Here is an 18,726-nt window from a genome sequence, read left to right on the forward strand (position 1 = left end):
CCTTTTCCCAACCACTGCCATGAACACTCCATCTTGCTTCACTTCAGGCTAACTCCACTTGTCGCACACCAGTGCTTACCGATGTATTGGAAAGTTAAAAATGGCGGTCGATTATCTCTTTCACACAGTAAGTTTGGGAAAATGAGTTAAAAATAAAAAACTAGACAAAATACTGTTAAAAACCCGCCGAATATATATCCGCCTATATCACAGTAACATATTAAGCGAGTTTCTAACAGTATTTTGTCTGTTTTTTTATTTATATTTATAACTCATTTTCCCAAACTTACCGCTTCAAAGAGAGAGTCGGCGGCCACTATTTTAAATTTTCGAATGCATCAGTAAACACTGTTTATATTTAATGTAACAGGTTTATTCAGCTCGAAAAACAGTGTTTACCGATGTGTTCGAAAATTTAAAATGGCAGCCGACTGTCTTTGAGGCGGTAAGTTTGGAAAAATGAGTTATAAATAAAAAAGCAGACAGAAACTCGCTCAATATATGTTACCGTGACATTATTAGAAACTTGCTCAATATATGTTACCATGACATTGGCTGACATATATTCGGCGGGTTTTTAACAGTATTTTGACTTTTTTTTTTTATTTATAACCCCTTTTCCCAAACTTACCGTCTCCGAGAGAGAGTCGGCCGCCATTTTGAATTTTCGAATACATCGGTAAACACTGTTTTTCGAGCTAAATAAACATGTTACATTAAATATAAACACTAAAAACATATCCAGTTAGTTAGAAAAGTAACTTATCTTGCCTTTGATAACATTTTTTTGTTATATATTTGTTTTTTGACAACTTTTTCGAATCTGTGTACAGTACAGTAATACAAACAAATTCGAAAAAGTGGTTAAAAACTAAATATATAACAAATAAATTTCAACAAAGGCAAGATAAGTTACTCTTCTACATATCTGGAAAAGTTTTTAGTGGTTTTACTCACTTTAAAACGTGTAATCGCTTCGAAAATCATACAATGTTTATTAAAAAAAAAAAAAAAAGATGGCGGCATGCTCTCTGTAGAACACGGTAAGTGTGGGAAAATTAGTTCAAGCAAACACATTATACAAAATACTTTTAGAAACCCACCGAATATATGTCCGCCTATGTCACGGTAACATGAGTGAGTTTCTAATTAAATTTTGCAGAGACAAGTAGTTAGAGTAAAGACCTGTATTATGCATTGTAATTCCCTGGCGGCCATGTTTTTACGCGCGATAAACAGGCCCATTTACGCATTCAGCATAGTCGAAAACCTATAAAAGTCGTCATTTTAAAGAAAATTGTGGAGGTGGACCTAATGTAAAAAATACAAAAAAAATATATATATAACAAATAAATGCGGTTTGTATTACTGTACACACAGATTCGAAAAAGTTGTCAAAAACAAATATATAACAAATAAATGTTATCAAAGACAAGATAAGTTACTTTTCTACCAAACTGGATATATTTTTCGTGTTTTTATTCAATGTAACATGTTTATTCAGCTCGAAAACCATACAGTGTTTACCGATGTATTGGAACATTCAAGATGGCATCTGATTCTCTCTTTAACACGGTAAGTGTGGGATAAGATGTTATAAATAAAAAAACCGGATAAAATACTTTCAAAAACTCGCTCAATATATGTTACCGTGACATAGATATTCGGCGGGTTTTTAATAGTATTTTGTATAGTTTTTTTTATTTATAACACCTTTTCCCAAACTTACGGTGTTAAAGAGGGTATGAGACGCCATTTTGAATTTTCGAATACATCGGTAAACACTGTACGTTTTTCGAGCTGAATAAATATGTTACATTGAATAAAAACACAAAAAATATATCCAGTTTGGCAGAAAAGTAACTTATCTTGCCTTTGATAACATTTATTTGTTATATATTTGTTTTTTGACTACTTTTTCGAATCTGTGTACAGTAATACAAACCCGTAAATGTTTATTCGACTCGAAAAAACTTTACCGATGTATTTGAAAACTGCAAATGGCGGGGACTCTGTTGAACACGGTAAGTTAGGGAAAATGAGTTAAAACTAAAAAATATACAAAACACAGTTAAAAAACCCACCGAATATATGTCAGCCTATGTTACGATAACATATTAAGCGAGTTTCTAACAGTATTTTTACTTTTAACTCATTTTCCCAAACTTACCGTGTTCAACAGTCCGGCGCCATTTTGAATTTTCAAATACATCGGAAAATACGTTTTCGAGCTGAATAAACCTGTTGCATTAAATAAAAAAAACACTAAAATATTATCCAGTTAGAAAAGTAACTTATCTTGCATTTTGTTTATATATATTTTTGACAACTTTTTCGAATCTGTGTGATACAAACCCGAAAAGCGTGCACGACTGCACGACTGCACGAGTGAAGTAAAATAAAATAAACAATAACAAAAACCAATTTTAATCAAATTAAAAAGAAACTTTATAATATTTACTTCTGTGCATACGGATGCGGATACATTTTAGAAACTTCCATGAAAAAATTGTGTAAAATCATATCAGGCTCGTCCTTCTGGCTTTTTATAAAAAGATATCTAGACAGATATTGTCGTAAATATATTGCACGCATACCAGGTTTCTTGACCCACTTCTTTACGTCGCGCCACAGCAGTTCGATATTTTCGGTATGTATTTCCTGGTCTTGTGGATTTACAAAAGACTCAAAATCCTCAGAAGGGTTAATTGTATAATGTTCGATATTATTTTCCTCTTTCCATGAATCGCTATATATGATAGAGCCAGGCAGAATGTATTTTTTAATCAATGGAATTAACGTTTCCTCGTTCGTTCTATCTTCTGCTTCTGACAGTGGGACGATAAAACGACGTTTAGAAACGCGTTCAATTCCTCCGAACAGCCAAATTTGTTTAAGAACGCGTTTGTTGTATTTCCGACGAACGAGGAGGGTCTCATCTATTTCAACTTCTACACCGACACCTCCTATCGGTGTTTGGCTTTTTAACCACTCCTCGGTGATCCCACAACATAATAACATCCAGTGTATTGATGTGCTCCTCGTTAGGTCCAAATTATGTATAACCGTCTTATGGCTCCATGAATGGTTTAAAAAAATATTGGCGAATAACACAATTTTCCACGCAGGAACGCGTGTCTTTTCCAGAAATGTACCTGTTTTGTCACTTACTGTGAAGCCACAAAATCTTCGTTTCTTCTTTTTTGGAAGCACGAAACTACCCGTGCAGCGCCACAGAGCTTGAAGGTTTCCAGGTGAACATGGTCTATCACACTTCGGACATGATACTTGTTGTGGTAATATACCATGTCCTCTCAAAAATTCATGAGCTTCTGTGTCATTATTGTAAAATCTGGCTATTGCGTCATAATAAGTGTACGTGCATGACTCGCAAGACGTGTATGATGACTCGCAAGATGCCATCTTCACAAGGTTGATTAGGAAATTGAAATGGCCAAAAGTAGTCCTCTCCGTGCTTTTCTTTTTTCTTCTTTTTTATCTAATTTTAAATTGTCCGCCAAAAATTCGTACGCCATGTGAGAAGGCAGTTTGTTACGCGCATGCGAAGGCACATTTAACAGCCTCCGTTTGTGCTATCGCGTGTATCTTAAAGGAAGGCTCTTAAATGTCGGAAAATAGTCCAGGGGTTAATACTATACAAACGGTAAATTTGCAACGGTTAGATTATCAGATTCGTTATCAGTAAAAAAAAAAAAAAAAATTTGAGTGGTCAGTATTCTGTTGTAGCGTAAGGTAATAATTTACCGACTTTTATCTATTTTATTTACTTTTTAATTGCCGCTAAGTGCCAATTTTAAAAAGCACTAAATAAATATACTGGACAAATTCAAGCTTCGCACCTGATCGTTTCTGCGAGCCTGTAAAAATGACGGCGTTGACGGAAAATTAATCTAATTAAAGGTTTAATCCGACAGGCTTTTTTTTGGAAATGAGATTATTTTTATGCTGTAAGTCAATATTAATTTGATTTTTAATAAAAAACGAGGTGTTTTTTGTTGTTGTTTTTTTTGTGTGTGGACGTTGTCGAGTATGCCACCCCCCTTTCTAAATTCCACAATTTTCACTTTATTTGTTTAAAAACTTTTTCCTCGTTAATATCATCGAGTACAGACTTAAGTTTCAGATTATAGGAAAATGGTGACGCATCTCCAGTTGGTGTAATAACAGAGCACATAGTGTTAAAAATGTTAACAGTAAAATAAAGCTTTAGTGTTGTTTGCGTTTGGACGACAAATTTATCGTTCCACCATGTACTCTTTTAAACAAGAAAAAAAAATACACTTTCATACCGAAATATCCCGTCTGCTTACTTTAGTTTAAGGTCAATAGCTAAGAGACATAATTAAATTTTAAAGTGCCACTTATGTTATGTTATTGAAATAATAACGTTATCATTTAGACAGCCATTCTTAACATGAGGCGTGGAGGATGTTTTGTACCTATTCTGTGCTTTCACCTAACAATTACAAATACTATTTAAAAAAAAATCACGATAACACAAATGCGTAAGCACCCAAAAATCTTATGTAGATAGAAAAGTAACTTAGCTGGCCATTGGTAACAATAATTTGCTGTATATTTATTTTATTCACATCTTTTTTATTTTATTGCCTATTCTGGGGGGGGGGGGGTTAAATTCATGCTTCGCTTTTCCATCGTTTCTGCGAGCCTGTAAACATGACGGTGTTGAGGGGAAATTAGTTCAATTGAAGGTTTATTCCGACCAGCATTTTTGAAAATGAGATTTTTTTTTCAAATGTTTTAAGACAATGTTAATTTTATTTTTAATAAAAAACGAGGTGTTTTTTCTTTTTGTGGGTTTGTATTCCTGTACACATAGATTCGAAAAAGTTGTCAAAAAAACAAATATATAACCGTTATCCTTTACGGAGATGGTCCCGACGTCCGCCTCGTTCTGAGTTTGGGGAGAGGCCGTCTGACGTAGGCGGTGTCGAGGCAGAAAATTACCCTAACCCTAAAATTTGCGATATGTCACAGACAGATGCTTTTACAAATATTGTGAAACAAATCACAGAATTTTACAGGGTTAACTAACTACGTGGAACTATTCTAATCATGTGGACTGTTTTTTTGTTTTTAAATTTTAATTATTTGAACTGTTGAATTATCAAAAATTTGAACTGTTTATTTTGTAAAATTCCAATTATTTGAACTGTTGAATCATCAAAAATTTGAAGTGTTTATTTTGTAAAATTCTAATTATTTGAACTGTTTATTTTTTTAAATTCTAATTATTTGAACTGTTTAAAATAAAATAAAAAATAAAAATTCTAATTATTGGAACGGGTTTTTTTCTCCTTAAGTTAACAACTGGGCACTTTATTGAAGGGGTAATTTTCTGCCTCGACACCGCCTACGTCAGACGGCCTCTCCCCGAGCACAGAACGAGGCGGACGTTGGGACCATCTCCGTAAAGGTTATCCTATATAACAAATAAATGTTATCAAAGGTAAGATAAATAACTTTTCTACCTAACTGGTTTGTTTTTAGTGTTTTTATTCAATGTAACATATTTATTCAGTTCGAAAAACATACATTAAAATGGGTTAAAAATTAAAAAATATACAAAATACTGTTAAAACCCCACCGAATATATGTCAGCCTATGTCGCGGTAACATATTGAGCGAGTTTCTAACAGTATTTGTCTAATTTTTTATTTTTAACTCCTTAAATTATCCAGTTAGGTAGAAAAGTAACTTATCTTGCCAATGATAGCATTTATTTGTTATATATTTGTTTTTTGACAACTTTTTCGAATCTATGTGTACAGTAATACAAACCCCTGGTATGTATGAACATGTTGGGAAGCTAACAGTGCTGTCTTTGCTCATAAAAGTGAGCGGGTTTGTATTACTGTACACATAGATTCGAAAAAGTTGTCAAAAAACAAACATATAACAAATAAATATTATCAAAGGCAAGATAAGTTACTTTTCTACCAAACTGGATACATTTTTTTTTGTTTTTATTCAATGTAACATGTTTATTCAGCTCGAAAAACATGCAGTGTTTACCGATGTATTGGAAAATTCAAAATGGCGCCCGACACTCTCTTTAACATGGTAAGTTTGGGAAAAGGTGTTATAAATAATAAACTAGATAAAATACTATTTAAAAAACGCCGAATATATGTCAACTTATGTCACGGTAACATATAATGAGCGAATTTCTAACAGTATTTGGTCTAGTTTATTATTTATAACATCTTTTCCTGAACTTACCGTGTTAAAGAGAGTGTCGGGCGCCATTTTGAATTTTCCAATACATCGGTAAACACTGCATGTTTTTCGAGCTGAATAAACGTGTTACATTGAATAAAAACAAAAAAAAAATGTATCCAGTTTGGTAGAAAAGTAACTTATCTTGCCTTTGATAATATTTATTTGTTATATATTTGTTTTTTGACAACTTTTTCGAATCTATGTGTACAGTAATACAAACCCAAGTGAGCTTCCTGAGTGCATCAAATTGATACAGAATGGGGATGCACGTCTGTGATGGCGTCTCCTTATTAAATTTTCCCAAACCCATATGTAGGACTAGTAGAAAAGACGGACCTTCCTCGTGATGCTTATGGCCTACGTATGTAAATCCTTCAAGCCAGAGATCGTCAAAGTAGGATTCAGTTACACAAGCATCTACCCTTTCAATGCCGAAATTGTCACTGGGAAAAGTCGGCTTTGTGTCACAGCCTAAATAGAGTCTTCCACATCTTCCTTCACCAGCTTCTCCAGTGATTGCACTGTCCCCATTCTGGGATCCTCGTCTTCATCCCCCTCTCCAGGACCCTCATCTTCAGTCCTTTTTTTCCAGGATATTCATCCTCAGACATGCCTGTTTCCTTGCTGACTTCATCTGACTTATTGAAAAGATTTCTTCTCCAAACAACTGACTCCCAGTTTCAATCTGCAACAAGAAACAAGAGAAAGATCGATTCCAATACAGAATAATAAGCCTCAGAGCAGATGGAAATATCAACAAACTCATGGTGATGTTTGCTGTTAAGGAAATTGCTACAGCATCTAGAGGATGCGGCAGAGGGAAGAGAAAAGTAGGGGTAAAAGTACACAAGGACAGGGGACATCGGGTCATAGTCAGCTAACATACTTGGATGCTACTGGGCAAATCAGTTCCTCCATTTTTATTGTTCTTCAGTATTTCCATTGTGAATCAATTTATTGAAATAAAATATAAGAAAACGACATTGTTTAAAAAGATACAATAAAAATTAGCAAAATTATACAGATAAAAGTAACACAATCTTTATTTGCACTTTTAATTAAAAAATAAAGTTTTTATTTTATTTGAAATTTTTTGAAAAGAAAAATGTTTATGAAATTATAAAAATACTTTTTTTAAATTTAAAAGTAAGTTTTTTTTTAATTTATATAATAAATATGTTTATGAAATTATAAAAATACCTTTTTTAATTTAAAAGTAAGTTTTTTATTTGAATTTATATTTAATAAATATATTTATGAAATTATAAAAATACTTTTTTTAATTTAAAAGTAAGTTTTTTATTTGAATTTATATAAGAAATATGTTTATGAAAGTATAAAAATGAAATTAATATCATTCAAAATAACAAAATTTCAAACATAATAAATCGTATCCAAAAATAGTTAAAAATATTTTTAAAAGTGTTTTCAATAATTCTTTAAAAAAAAAGAAGAATGTTAATGGTCCTTAATTAAAATAATACCAAAAAACAAAGTTTTCAGTGATTAGTAAATAAAAAAAATGAATGATTGGAAAAAAAGGCAGATACTAATATGAGTTTTCAAAATATTCAACAAAATGTATCACAAATCAATTGTTATTTGTTTAAACAAAATGTCACAAATATATTTTTCCCATGATAGTCCTAAAAACTTTGAAAACTAACTTTTATGAAGATACCAGCATGGGTGCCCAGCGTTGCCCGAGTGTTTGTTGGTGTAAAAGAAAAAGAAAAAATTTTGGTAGGCAGGTAGACTCGAACCCGAACCCTTGACGTGAAGGTGGAAAAGAAAGTGTGAAAAGACCTGACATCTTACTGCTCTGCCACAACGGGACAGGAACTGAAAAGAGTTCTAATTTAATGAATAAAAAGTTAAGTGACATGTGTGTGAATTTAACAAGGGGAATGAAATCCCACACTTGACTTTGGCTGCAAGCCAGTTTTCCTAAGATGTTGGGGAAAACCATCTCCCCATAAAAAGGGGAGTGTCCAAATGAATAGCAATTGTCTGATATAAGTGGTTTCTCCTGCATTGATCAAAGCTTATTGCTTTTCTGGACCTTCCGGGCACTAGTGCCAGGGAGCTTTGTTTGATACGGATTCAATTTCGGTTTTATACTGAAAAAATGTGAAAACATGTGGAGAGTAAAAAATATCGCGAAAATAGCGTGTAAAAGTTGGCCAAATAAAAGATACACACGACCTCGTTTCATGAATCGTAGATATTATAATCTAGGTAGTATATAAAGAGTTCTAAGAAACAGTCCCCCCCACCACCACCGAGCGCCCTCCCAAAAAAGCCTTTGCTGGACATACGCAAAATGTGCACACATTTTGCCTTTTATATATCTAGAAGACATATTCAATGGAAAAGGTAGTGTCTAATGTCCCCATATATATTAGAATAAGAAGATAAAAAGTAAAGTTGCATAAGAACTTTATTACATTATCAAGTTACAGAAAGAGGAATAAGGGAAAAACCTTTAGGCCATGGCATTTCCAAGCTAAATGCTTCTTATCAGAAAAAGAGAAAAAGCCGGAATTATATAAATGTAATGGTAAAAAGACAACACGATTTGAAAACATTCTGATTAGAATTGTAAAAAATTAGGGGGGTGGGGGCGATATGATGGGGGAAGGATAAAAGAGAGAAAGGAGAGCAAAAAAAAAAAAAAGTGGTAGTAGGAAGGTAGGCTCGAACCCGTACCCCAAAGGAGGAAAAGAACGGGGGAAAAAAACCTGACGTCTTTGCCGTTATGACCACTGCACATCCGGAAGTGATGTAGGTTTTAATTAAGGCTGGACAATCGAAAGGAGAGGATGACTTTCAAAAATATCGGCGAAAAAAGCGACCCCCCCCCTTATAGAAAAGTGCCCAGTTGAAGATGAAGATATTAATGCTTTTAGCCAATTTTTCTATATTTCTCGTCTGAAAGGTGGAACTGTTCTTGTAAAAATCTGTTGCCTCTGTCGAAAATTTTAGGCAGACATGCAAACATACATACATACATACATTTATATATTGGTAACTAAAAATTTTGGCCCCAAACTGATGAAAAAGCTTGCCCTATCTCTGAATACCCTTTATGTAAAATTTCAAATGTTTAAACCAGAAATTGTCTGAGTAATTTTGTAGAGACTGCAGAGGTCAATTTTTTTTTAAACTTTGACCCCTATTATGACCCCTTAACATTTATTGTTTTGGGCTCTAATCAAGTTATAAAGTTAGATCCATGTCTAAGGAACCTATATCTAAAATTTCAAGTGTTTAGACCCAAAATTGTCAGGAGTTTGGTAGAGTTCTCAAAGGTCAACTCGTTAACAGTCAAATTTTTCGCTGAAAACGGATTACAAAGATTTTCCCAAATCTCAGTACCCTGTATATCAAATTTCGAGTCTGTAGACTAAAAATTGACAGAGTTATTGCATTGGAAAATGGACATATACACAGACACGTTCATTTTATATATATACTAGCATGGGTGCCCGGCGTTGCCCAGGTGTTTGGAGATGAATGCTGAGCAAAAAAAAAAAAAACGGTCAATTTTTTAAACTTTGACCCTTATTATGACCCCTTAACATTTGTTGTTTTGAGCCTAAATCAAGTTTTTAAATTAGATCCATGTTCAAGGAACCTATATCTAAAATTTCAAATGTTTACACCCAAAATTGTCAGAGGAGTTTGGTAGAGTTCTCAAAGGTCAAATCGTTGAACTTTGACCTCTTAACAGCCAAATTTCTGGCCGAAAACCGATCACATAGATTTTCCCAAATCTCAGTACCCTGTATATCAAATTTCGAGTCTGTAGACTAAAATTGACAGAGTTATTGCGTAGTGAAATGTACACACAGACAGACACACAGACACGTTCACTTTTATAGATATATAAAGTACTAAGAAAAAAAAATTTTTTAATTTATAGAAATATTTAAAAAATTAAAAAAAAATTTTAAATATCAAAACTTCAAACAAAAACTTGCAATAAAGTTCTGGTAAAAAAAAGATTTAAATGATAAATAAAGAAGGACAAATTAAGTACAAAGAAGTAAGAAAAGTGTAAGATACGGAAAAAGAAAAAATATATATTTATATATAGTTTGAAGTTTTTTTGGGTTTTTTTTTTCAAAGAGAGGTCACCACATATCAATGTCTGGAGGTCACTCGAGGATAAGGGTTAATGTGTGTATGGTCATCATTGGGACAGTAGCATAGTAATTGTTTGTGGTGTAAATTTGGTATAATTAGATTATTTATGAGGCCGGTTCAATAAGAACTTATTTAAGTTGGACTTGAAGATGACAATAGACGATATTGTAGTCAGCTGGAAAGTAGATCAGTGGAACAGAGTTGCACAAGTAGGCAGTTCTAGGAAATAAACTTAGTTCATGGAATCCACTAGGTAGATGCAATAAAGTAATAATAATTAGAGGTAATAAAGATCTAGCCAGTGATAATTTAGTTTGCATATCAATTTCTAAAAGCCATCCAACATACAAGACGCACATTAAATCGCATATGATGAAATTGATAATTATTCTAATTTCTTCTTTTTCTATTTTACAGAAAGTTGACTTTTGCTCTATTGGGTTTAGATGATGCTGGGAAAACAACAACTGCCAAAGGTCTTTGTGGAGGTGAGTTTATCAGTTGAGATTTTCATAGAATTGAATGTGGTAATAATTTAAAAAATTGAAACATTGAGTTTTTAGAACACAATTCTTTGACTTTTGAAATTAAAGTTACTCTTCCATTCTATTATTAAATATAAGATTCTTCTAATTTGGTTCAGTTACAAAAATAATCTATATATATATATATATAAAAGGTAAAATGTGTGTGAACATTTCGTGTATGTCTCGAAAAGGCTTTTCTCGCCGACGGTCGGGGGGGGGGGTACTATCGCTTAGAACTGTTTATATACCCCCTAGATAATAATATCTAGGATTTGGGAACACATGTAGCGTATAGATTTTTACAAAATTATTGCTATTTCAGCCCGTCTTGGGTTCGTTCAGCTTTTTCGTATAAAAAGCGAAACTAATTCAAAGCTAACAGACTTCTCTGCATCGCGCTGGGAACAACGTCCAGAAGCAATCAGCTTTGATCAATGTGAGGCCAAGCTCCTAATATCAGATAATTGCTATTCAATCTGGATAATGGGGAGCTGGTTTCCCCCTCCCTAACATCTTGGGAAAAAAATCCAGTCAAAGTTGGGTAAACAAACCCAAATGCTGCCCCGCAGCAAGAGTTAACTGCGTGACTTCTATTTGACCTCATTAATTAGGTCAAATAGAAGCAGCAGAGTTAACTTTTATTGCGGCCACATGTTTTTAATACTTAAATAAATAAATTCAAACATGTTTCCGTTAGTATTTCGCGGTGGCCTAATGTTTAACGTCGCATGTTTTTTTTTCACACTTTAATTTTCAACTCAGCCTCAAGGGTTCGGGTTCGATCCTTATACTTACCTACCAAAATTTTTATTTATTTTACCCCCCCCCAAACTACACACACCTCCAAACACCCGGGCAACGCCAGGTATCCCCCGCTAGTCTTTCGTAGAACACAACAGGTGTTTGGGGATGTGTGTTGAGCAAAAAAAAAAAAAAAATAGTGGTAGTAGGTAGATAGGCAGGCAGGCTCGAACCCGTACCATGAAGGAGGAAAAGAATGTGAAAAAAAAACGTGTCATCTTGGCCATTGCATCCATTGCCAAACCAGAAGTGGTGAAGGTTTAAATTAAGGCTTGTCAACCGAAAAGATAGGGTGACTTTCAAAAATATCGGCAGAAAAAGCGACCTCTCCTTGTAGAAAAATGCTCAGTTGAGAGTGAAGGAATTAATGTTTTTAGCCAATTTTTTTTTATATTTGTCACCCGAAGGGTTGAGCTTCAAAACACTACCGATCTTGTGAAAATCTGTCGCCTCTGTCAAAAGTTTTAGGCAGACATGCAAACATACATACATAAATACATTTAAACAGACAGGTGAGATTTATATAATAGACTAGCATGTGTGCCCGGCATTGCCCAGGTGTTTGGAAGTGTGTGTTGATCAAAAAAAAAAAATCCAACCGATACGATGACTTACAAAAATGGCTCGCAAAAAATTAATCCCTCTTTGTAGAAAATTGCCCAGTTGAGGGTGAAGGAATTAATGTTTTTAGCCAATTTTTTTATATTTGTCGTCCGAGACGTCAAGCTTCAAAATGATACCGATCTCATGAAAATCTGTCGCCTCTGTTGAAAGTTTTAGGCAGATATACATACATACAAACATGCACACATACAAACATACATACATACAAACATACAAACATGCATAAATACAAACATACATACATACAAACATACATACATCCAAACATGCATACATACAAACATACAAACATGCATACATACAAACATACAAACATACATACATACATGCATACATACAAACATACATACATACAAACATGCATACATACAAACATGCATACATACAAACATGCATACATACAAACATACATACATACAAACATGCATATATACAGACATGCATAAATACAAACATACATACAAACATACATACATACAAACATACATGCATACAAACATGCATACATGCATACATACAAACATGCATACATACAAACATACATACATACAAACATACATACATACAAACATTCATGCATACATACAAACATGCATACATACAAACATGCATACATACAAACATGCATACATTCAGACATACATACAAACATGCACACATACAAACAGACATACATACAAACATACATACAAACATGCACGCATACAAACATGCACACATACAAACATGCATACATACAAACATACATACAAACAGACATACATACAAACATACATACAAACATACATACATACAAACATACATACATACATACAAACATACATACATACAAACATACATACATACAAACATGCATACATACAACCATACATACATACATACAACCATACATACATACAACCATACATACATACAACCATACATACATACAACCATACATACAAACAAACATGCATACATACAAACATGCATACATACAAACATACATACATACAGACATGCATACAAACAGACATGCATACATACATACAAACATACATACATACATACATACATACATACAAACGGACAGGTGAGATTTATATAATAGACTAGCCTAGGTGCCCAGCTTTGCCCGGGTGTTTGGAGGTGTGTGTTGAGAAACAAAAAAAAAATTAAAAAATTGCAATAGGCAGGCAGGCTCGGACTCGTACCACGAAGGAGGAAAAATGTGAAAAAAAAAAAGCACATGTTTGCTGTTATGCCCATCGCCAAACCGGAAATGGCGTAGGTTTAAAGTAAGGCTAGATAACCGAAAAGAGCGGAGTACTTTCGAAAATATCGTCGAAAAAAAGCGACCCCTCCCCCTCCCTGTAGAAAAGTGCCCAGTTGAGGGCGAAGAAAATGTTTTTGGCCAATTTTTTTGATAAATGTTGTCCGAAGGGTTGGACTTCAAAATGATACCATCTCCTGAAAATCCATCACCACTGTCGAAAGTTTTTGCAAGGCATACATACATACATACATTTAAACAGACAGTTGAGATTTATATTATAGAAGATGTATACTATCAAGAGTTTCTTTATTATAGCTGGTATGTGATACTAGGACTGTACTCTGTTGGAGAGAAAAGGCTAGTGTTCCTCTCTTAGTTGGTGAATCATTATTCAACTGCTTTCAACTCTTTTGTGTCTGCAGTTTTCTATGGTATTATGCAATAGGGACTTTTGAAAACTGGAGTTGTGGTTTTATTTCTTTATTTTCTTTATCAACCATTCAGTCCCCAGCTCTTAAACATATTTTAAAGGTTACTGGTTTCTAATTACTTGCATGTGTATTTTCTATTAAGTCTACCTCAAGGGTATCCAAATGGTTGTCGGGTCAGGGTTTGATGGTAAAATTATCTGAGTGATTTCCCTTATATTTTATCCAAGTTATATCTGCTGAATTTTTCTTGCAACATCAAAGAGAAGGTGGACTCCCATCTGAAAATCATTCCAATCATGTGGGAAATTTAGAATGATATATCCTTTCTCTGATTGGACCTTTAAACCCATCGGATATGCTTTGATCAGTTTGACATCTTTCACAAATCCTGATGTCGTGTTTGTCAGGTTCTGGTAGCAGTTGTTTACGCTCTCTATGCATACATGTTTTCTATCTTTGCCGTTGGCAACATATGTCTTTTTTATTGTAGTGGGACATTGATGTACTCTTTATTTAGTGTCATTTCTCCCTTTGCACATCACTTTACGTGTTTTTATAACCTCTTCTGTTTGTCGTCAACAAACTGTTTATTTGAGCATATGTATGTAGATATGCAAATCCAAGTGTTTCTTAATGATTAGCTTTTTTCATCTTTATTTGAACGCACGTGTGTCTTACCAAGGATAACACAACACACAAAATGGTGCCGCCATTTTCAAGAAAGATATACCCATACCAAGACATAAAAGCTAGAATATAAAATTTTTGTTTGCTTGACAAAGACATTATGTTACACTAATTTATTGGGAAATAATACGAATAAGCATGTTTCTGAATTTTTGAAATGGAATTTCAAATGAAACTTTATTTAATCCACAGTTGTAGCATGCCTTAGTTCCATCAGCCATAACTAGGTATAAGTCTTAAGTAATTCACAAGTGTATTCTGCACTGAGGATTGAACCTTCAACCTCCAGAAGACTGTTGCTTAGAATTGAATTTTACTTAGTATCTTTTTTGTTATGACAGTGGTCCTTGCGGATTTCTACCCAGCCATGACTGCTCGAACAAATACATGCTACCCTTGTGGATTAAGTAAAGGGTTTTGTTTGAAATTCTGTATAGATTTTCAAATTCAGCAGAGAGATTTCTGAGTTTGACAAGATACATTTGAAGAAGGTTGTAGGTTACATTGGCTGAAATGTGAGAATGGTACTCAAGATGGGAACAGTAATTCGTGTATTCCAAATAATACAAATGAATAAACATCTTTTGGTACTCGAAATAATAAATCAAATTTTAATGAGTAAATAATAAAAGCTATAAAATATAACAAACATATGATGTATATATATGTATATTGCCTCGATTTGAATGTGAAATTGCATTACAATTTATTAATTTCACATTCAAATTTGTGTCACTATATATTATTATTAGATGTATGGACGTAAAGCTTGTCCAATGATGGTTGAGGATATGTTTTGCATGGATAGAAATGAGAGGAAATTAATGAGTTTTAAAGATAGGCTTAGCTCTCAAAGATAGATTAAATCTTAACATTTCTAGAGAGATGTGTGTAGAACAGAAGACTTTATTAGTTTGATCACATTGAAAGAGCGGATAATAGCTTTTGGGTGAAAAGATGTAGTACAGTTGAGGTAGCAGGGTCAGTTGGTAAAGAAGAGCAAAGGAAAACAGGAGTAGAAGTTATAAAGTTGGATTTGAGAAAATGAGGGATAAATATAATATAGGCGTTTCTTGTTATCAAAAATGCCATTAAAAGGGTTGTGGGCTTGAAAAATCAATATTCTAGTCAAAAATAATGCTTAAATAATCTTCAAAATGTTTAATTAGCAATAAATATATTTACTTAAAAAGTGGAAGTAATTATTTTTAAAAATGGCATGCATACTAGAACAAATCAAATCAAAGACTTTCAGGAGGATTTCATTTTAAAACTTTTCAATTTTTGGAGGGGAGATCAGTTGGCCATGTAAGTGTAATTATTTTGACTGAAATTCTGATAAAAGGTTTGTAAATTTGAGTTAGTTTTAAGAACATAAAAAATTCACTGGAGTGAAACGTTACATTAAATTTACATAGCAAAATGATCTGCTTTCTAAAAATTGAACAGTAAATTTTTATTAAAAAAAATGCCTTTACTAATAGTATTTGCTGTTCAATTGGTATGAAAACCCAAAAATTTATTTTCCAAAAAATATAAATAAGTAAACACATTTTGAATTTGTAACTTTCAAAATAATTTTTTGAAAAACTTATAAATAATAATGAGTTTTTGCTGTTCAATTGGTATGAAAACCCAAAAATTTATTTTCCAAAAAATATAAATAAGTAAACACATTTTGAATTTGTAACTTTCAAAATAATTTTTTGAAAAACTTATAAATAATAATGAGTTTTTGCTGTTCAATTGGTATGAAAACCCAAAACTTTATTTTCAAAAAAATATAAATAAGTAAACACATTTTGAATTTGTAACTTTCAAAATAATTTTTTGAAAAACTTATAAATAATAATGAGTTTCTGAATTTTTTAGATGAGGATTAATAATTTGGATTATTTGAATTGTTCTGACTGTTGTTTTCATCTTGAGTGTTATTGTCATAAAGGGTTCTGTTAGAAATTCTGTGTAGATTCCTGAACTCAAAAAATGTACATGAAGACGTTGAGATTACATTAGCTGACATGTTTTGAGAATAACCTTCACGGTGAGAACAGTAGTCTAAATAATACAATAATATTGAGGTTGATTTTTAAAAAATCCTCATTTCCCTTTCCTCTCTTCTAATTATTTACATCATTCCACTTCTCAGAAATTATCAAACAGTTTGGTATAACAGGAGAACGTTAACATTGTTAGATATTGACCAGTAGGGTAAAAGAAATTTTAGAGAAATTAAATTCCTCTGCCCCAAACAAAATAATAATAAAAAAAGAAATAAAACACAATGACACCTCCTTCTCATTTAAAATGCGCCACATTATTTTTCAACAAAAATGGATGCCCGCGTGGTGTGTGCAATTATGGTTTCAACAGATTTGAAAACAACGATGAGATGAAAACAAGAGACTTGTTCTCATGTCAAGTTGGAGCAAAAAGAGAGAGAGAAAGAATATTTATTGCGTTTAAATACTTTTTTAATCAGATTCCAGCACAAGATTGCTGCTGCTGATATTTGGTTTGGAAAAGCATTAAAAAACAATCTTCTAAAATTTCTCATTGGTTGATATTGTTGCGTGGTATTGTCTTCGCCTACGTCTGCCAGAAATATGTCCATTTTGCTTTTGCTGTTGTGAGAAAAGCACGTGGGCGTATTTGAAATTATGTTGCTGTGCAAATGCGTAGGGAAATTAAAATCAATGAACATTTGTTTATTTGTGCGCGAGTGTGTGTGTGTGTGTGTGTGTGTGTGAGTGATAGCACAGATCAGACAACGCCAGGTAACCTGGTCGATTATTATTAATATTATTATTAGAAAAATAAAACAATTAGATTTTGGAAAATGTGTATTTACAACCTGGAATGTTTAGTCAGGAATTTAACTCAGAAATAAAAATAAAAAATAAAAAATCGATTTAGAAATTTTGATATAAATTGGAATTTGGTTAAGTAAACAAGATTTTAGCTTATGTGAACGACATGTGATTTGGTCTGTTTTGCTGACGTAATAGTTAGTAGAGATCAAACTAATGCGTTGGTGAGAAATGCGTTAGCGAACAGGCATGTGAACGATCCTATTTTAAATCGAACGGACAATGAGTGAGAATGTAAAAAGAGACCCAATGTGTCAAACTCTGACAAAGGAATCCATAAGACGAATAGAACGCATGTAAAACGTAAAAACTTGTTATGGCGTTCTTTTAGGGTTTGGACATATAAGAAGGTATGCGGTTCTTTTGGTCTGAGACAAGCAGACATATTGTTATCATTTGATTGTATGTAAAGCTGTCTGTAAAAGTTTATGTGTCACATTTGTTAACAGTATCTAGAAGTGTAAGCCGTGTTTAGTTTCAGAACAGCTTCCGATGGTTCGTTGTTCTAAACAAGTCTTGAGAGGTGACTAGTTTGCAGTAGACAGAACAGTTTCTGATGGTTCGTTGTTATACACAAGTCCTGAAAAGTGACTGTTTTGCAGTAGACAGTTCCACAAAGCAAAATATTCTTACCGTGTCGAGACGGAAAAAACATGCAAAATTGCTACAGAAAAGGTTTAATATTTATGGAGCAATTCTGGTTTCTGATTGGTTGGTAGCAGAACGTGAATTAATTCGATTCGTCAGTTCCTAGCAGCATCGTTTATAAATAGAATTGTCCGACTGTGTGGGATCATACCCCATTACACATCCAAAATATTGCAACATTCCCCCCCTTTTTTTTATAATGGGGAAGTCCCTTGTGTTCGTTCTGCTCAAAAATAAATATATATTTTTATATTCAATTATACATAACAAAAATTAGAAATCATTTGGATCTTAGAATTTTAGCATGTAAAAAGATGCCATTTTTAATTGTGTTCAAATGTCAAAACAGATATATGTGTACAGAGAAGAGAAATAAAAGAAATGGAAGGTATTTTTACCTTAAAAAGGGGTGGGTATGTGAAAAAGAAGCCATTTCTTAAATTTGATTATGCAGTTTTGTAAAAAAAAAT

General features: G+C 33.1%; 1 protein-coding gene across 3 annotated transcripts in view; it reads left to right on the plus strand.

The window, feature by feature from the left end:
- Nucleotides 1-18,726, plus strand: part of LOC145286102 (ADP-ribosylation factor-like protein 13B) — a 62,966-nt gene that overhangs the window by 7,742 nt on the left and 36,498 nt on the right. For all 3 annotated transcript variants that reach the window (XM_080134792.1, XM_080134793.1, XM_080134794.1), the window contains exon 2: nucleotides 10,831-10,901. In XM_080134792.1, coding sequence (XP_079990918.1) covers nucleotides 10,831-10,901 — 71 coding nt within the window. The remainder of the gene's footprint in view (nucleotides 1-10,830; nucleotides 10,902-18,726) is intronic.

Source organism: Euprymna scolopes, chromosome 10 (genome assembly GCF_053919585.1).
Source record: "Euprymna scolopes isolate OS-2025 chromosome 10, ASM5391958v1, whole genome shotgun sequence".
Taxonomy (NCBI): domain Eukaryota; kingdom Metazoa; phylum Mollusca; class Cephalopoda; order Sepiida; family Sepiolidae; genus Euprymna; species Euprymna scolopes.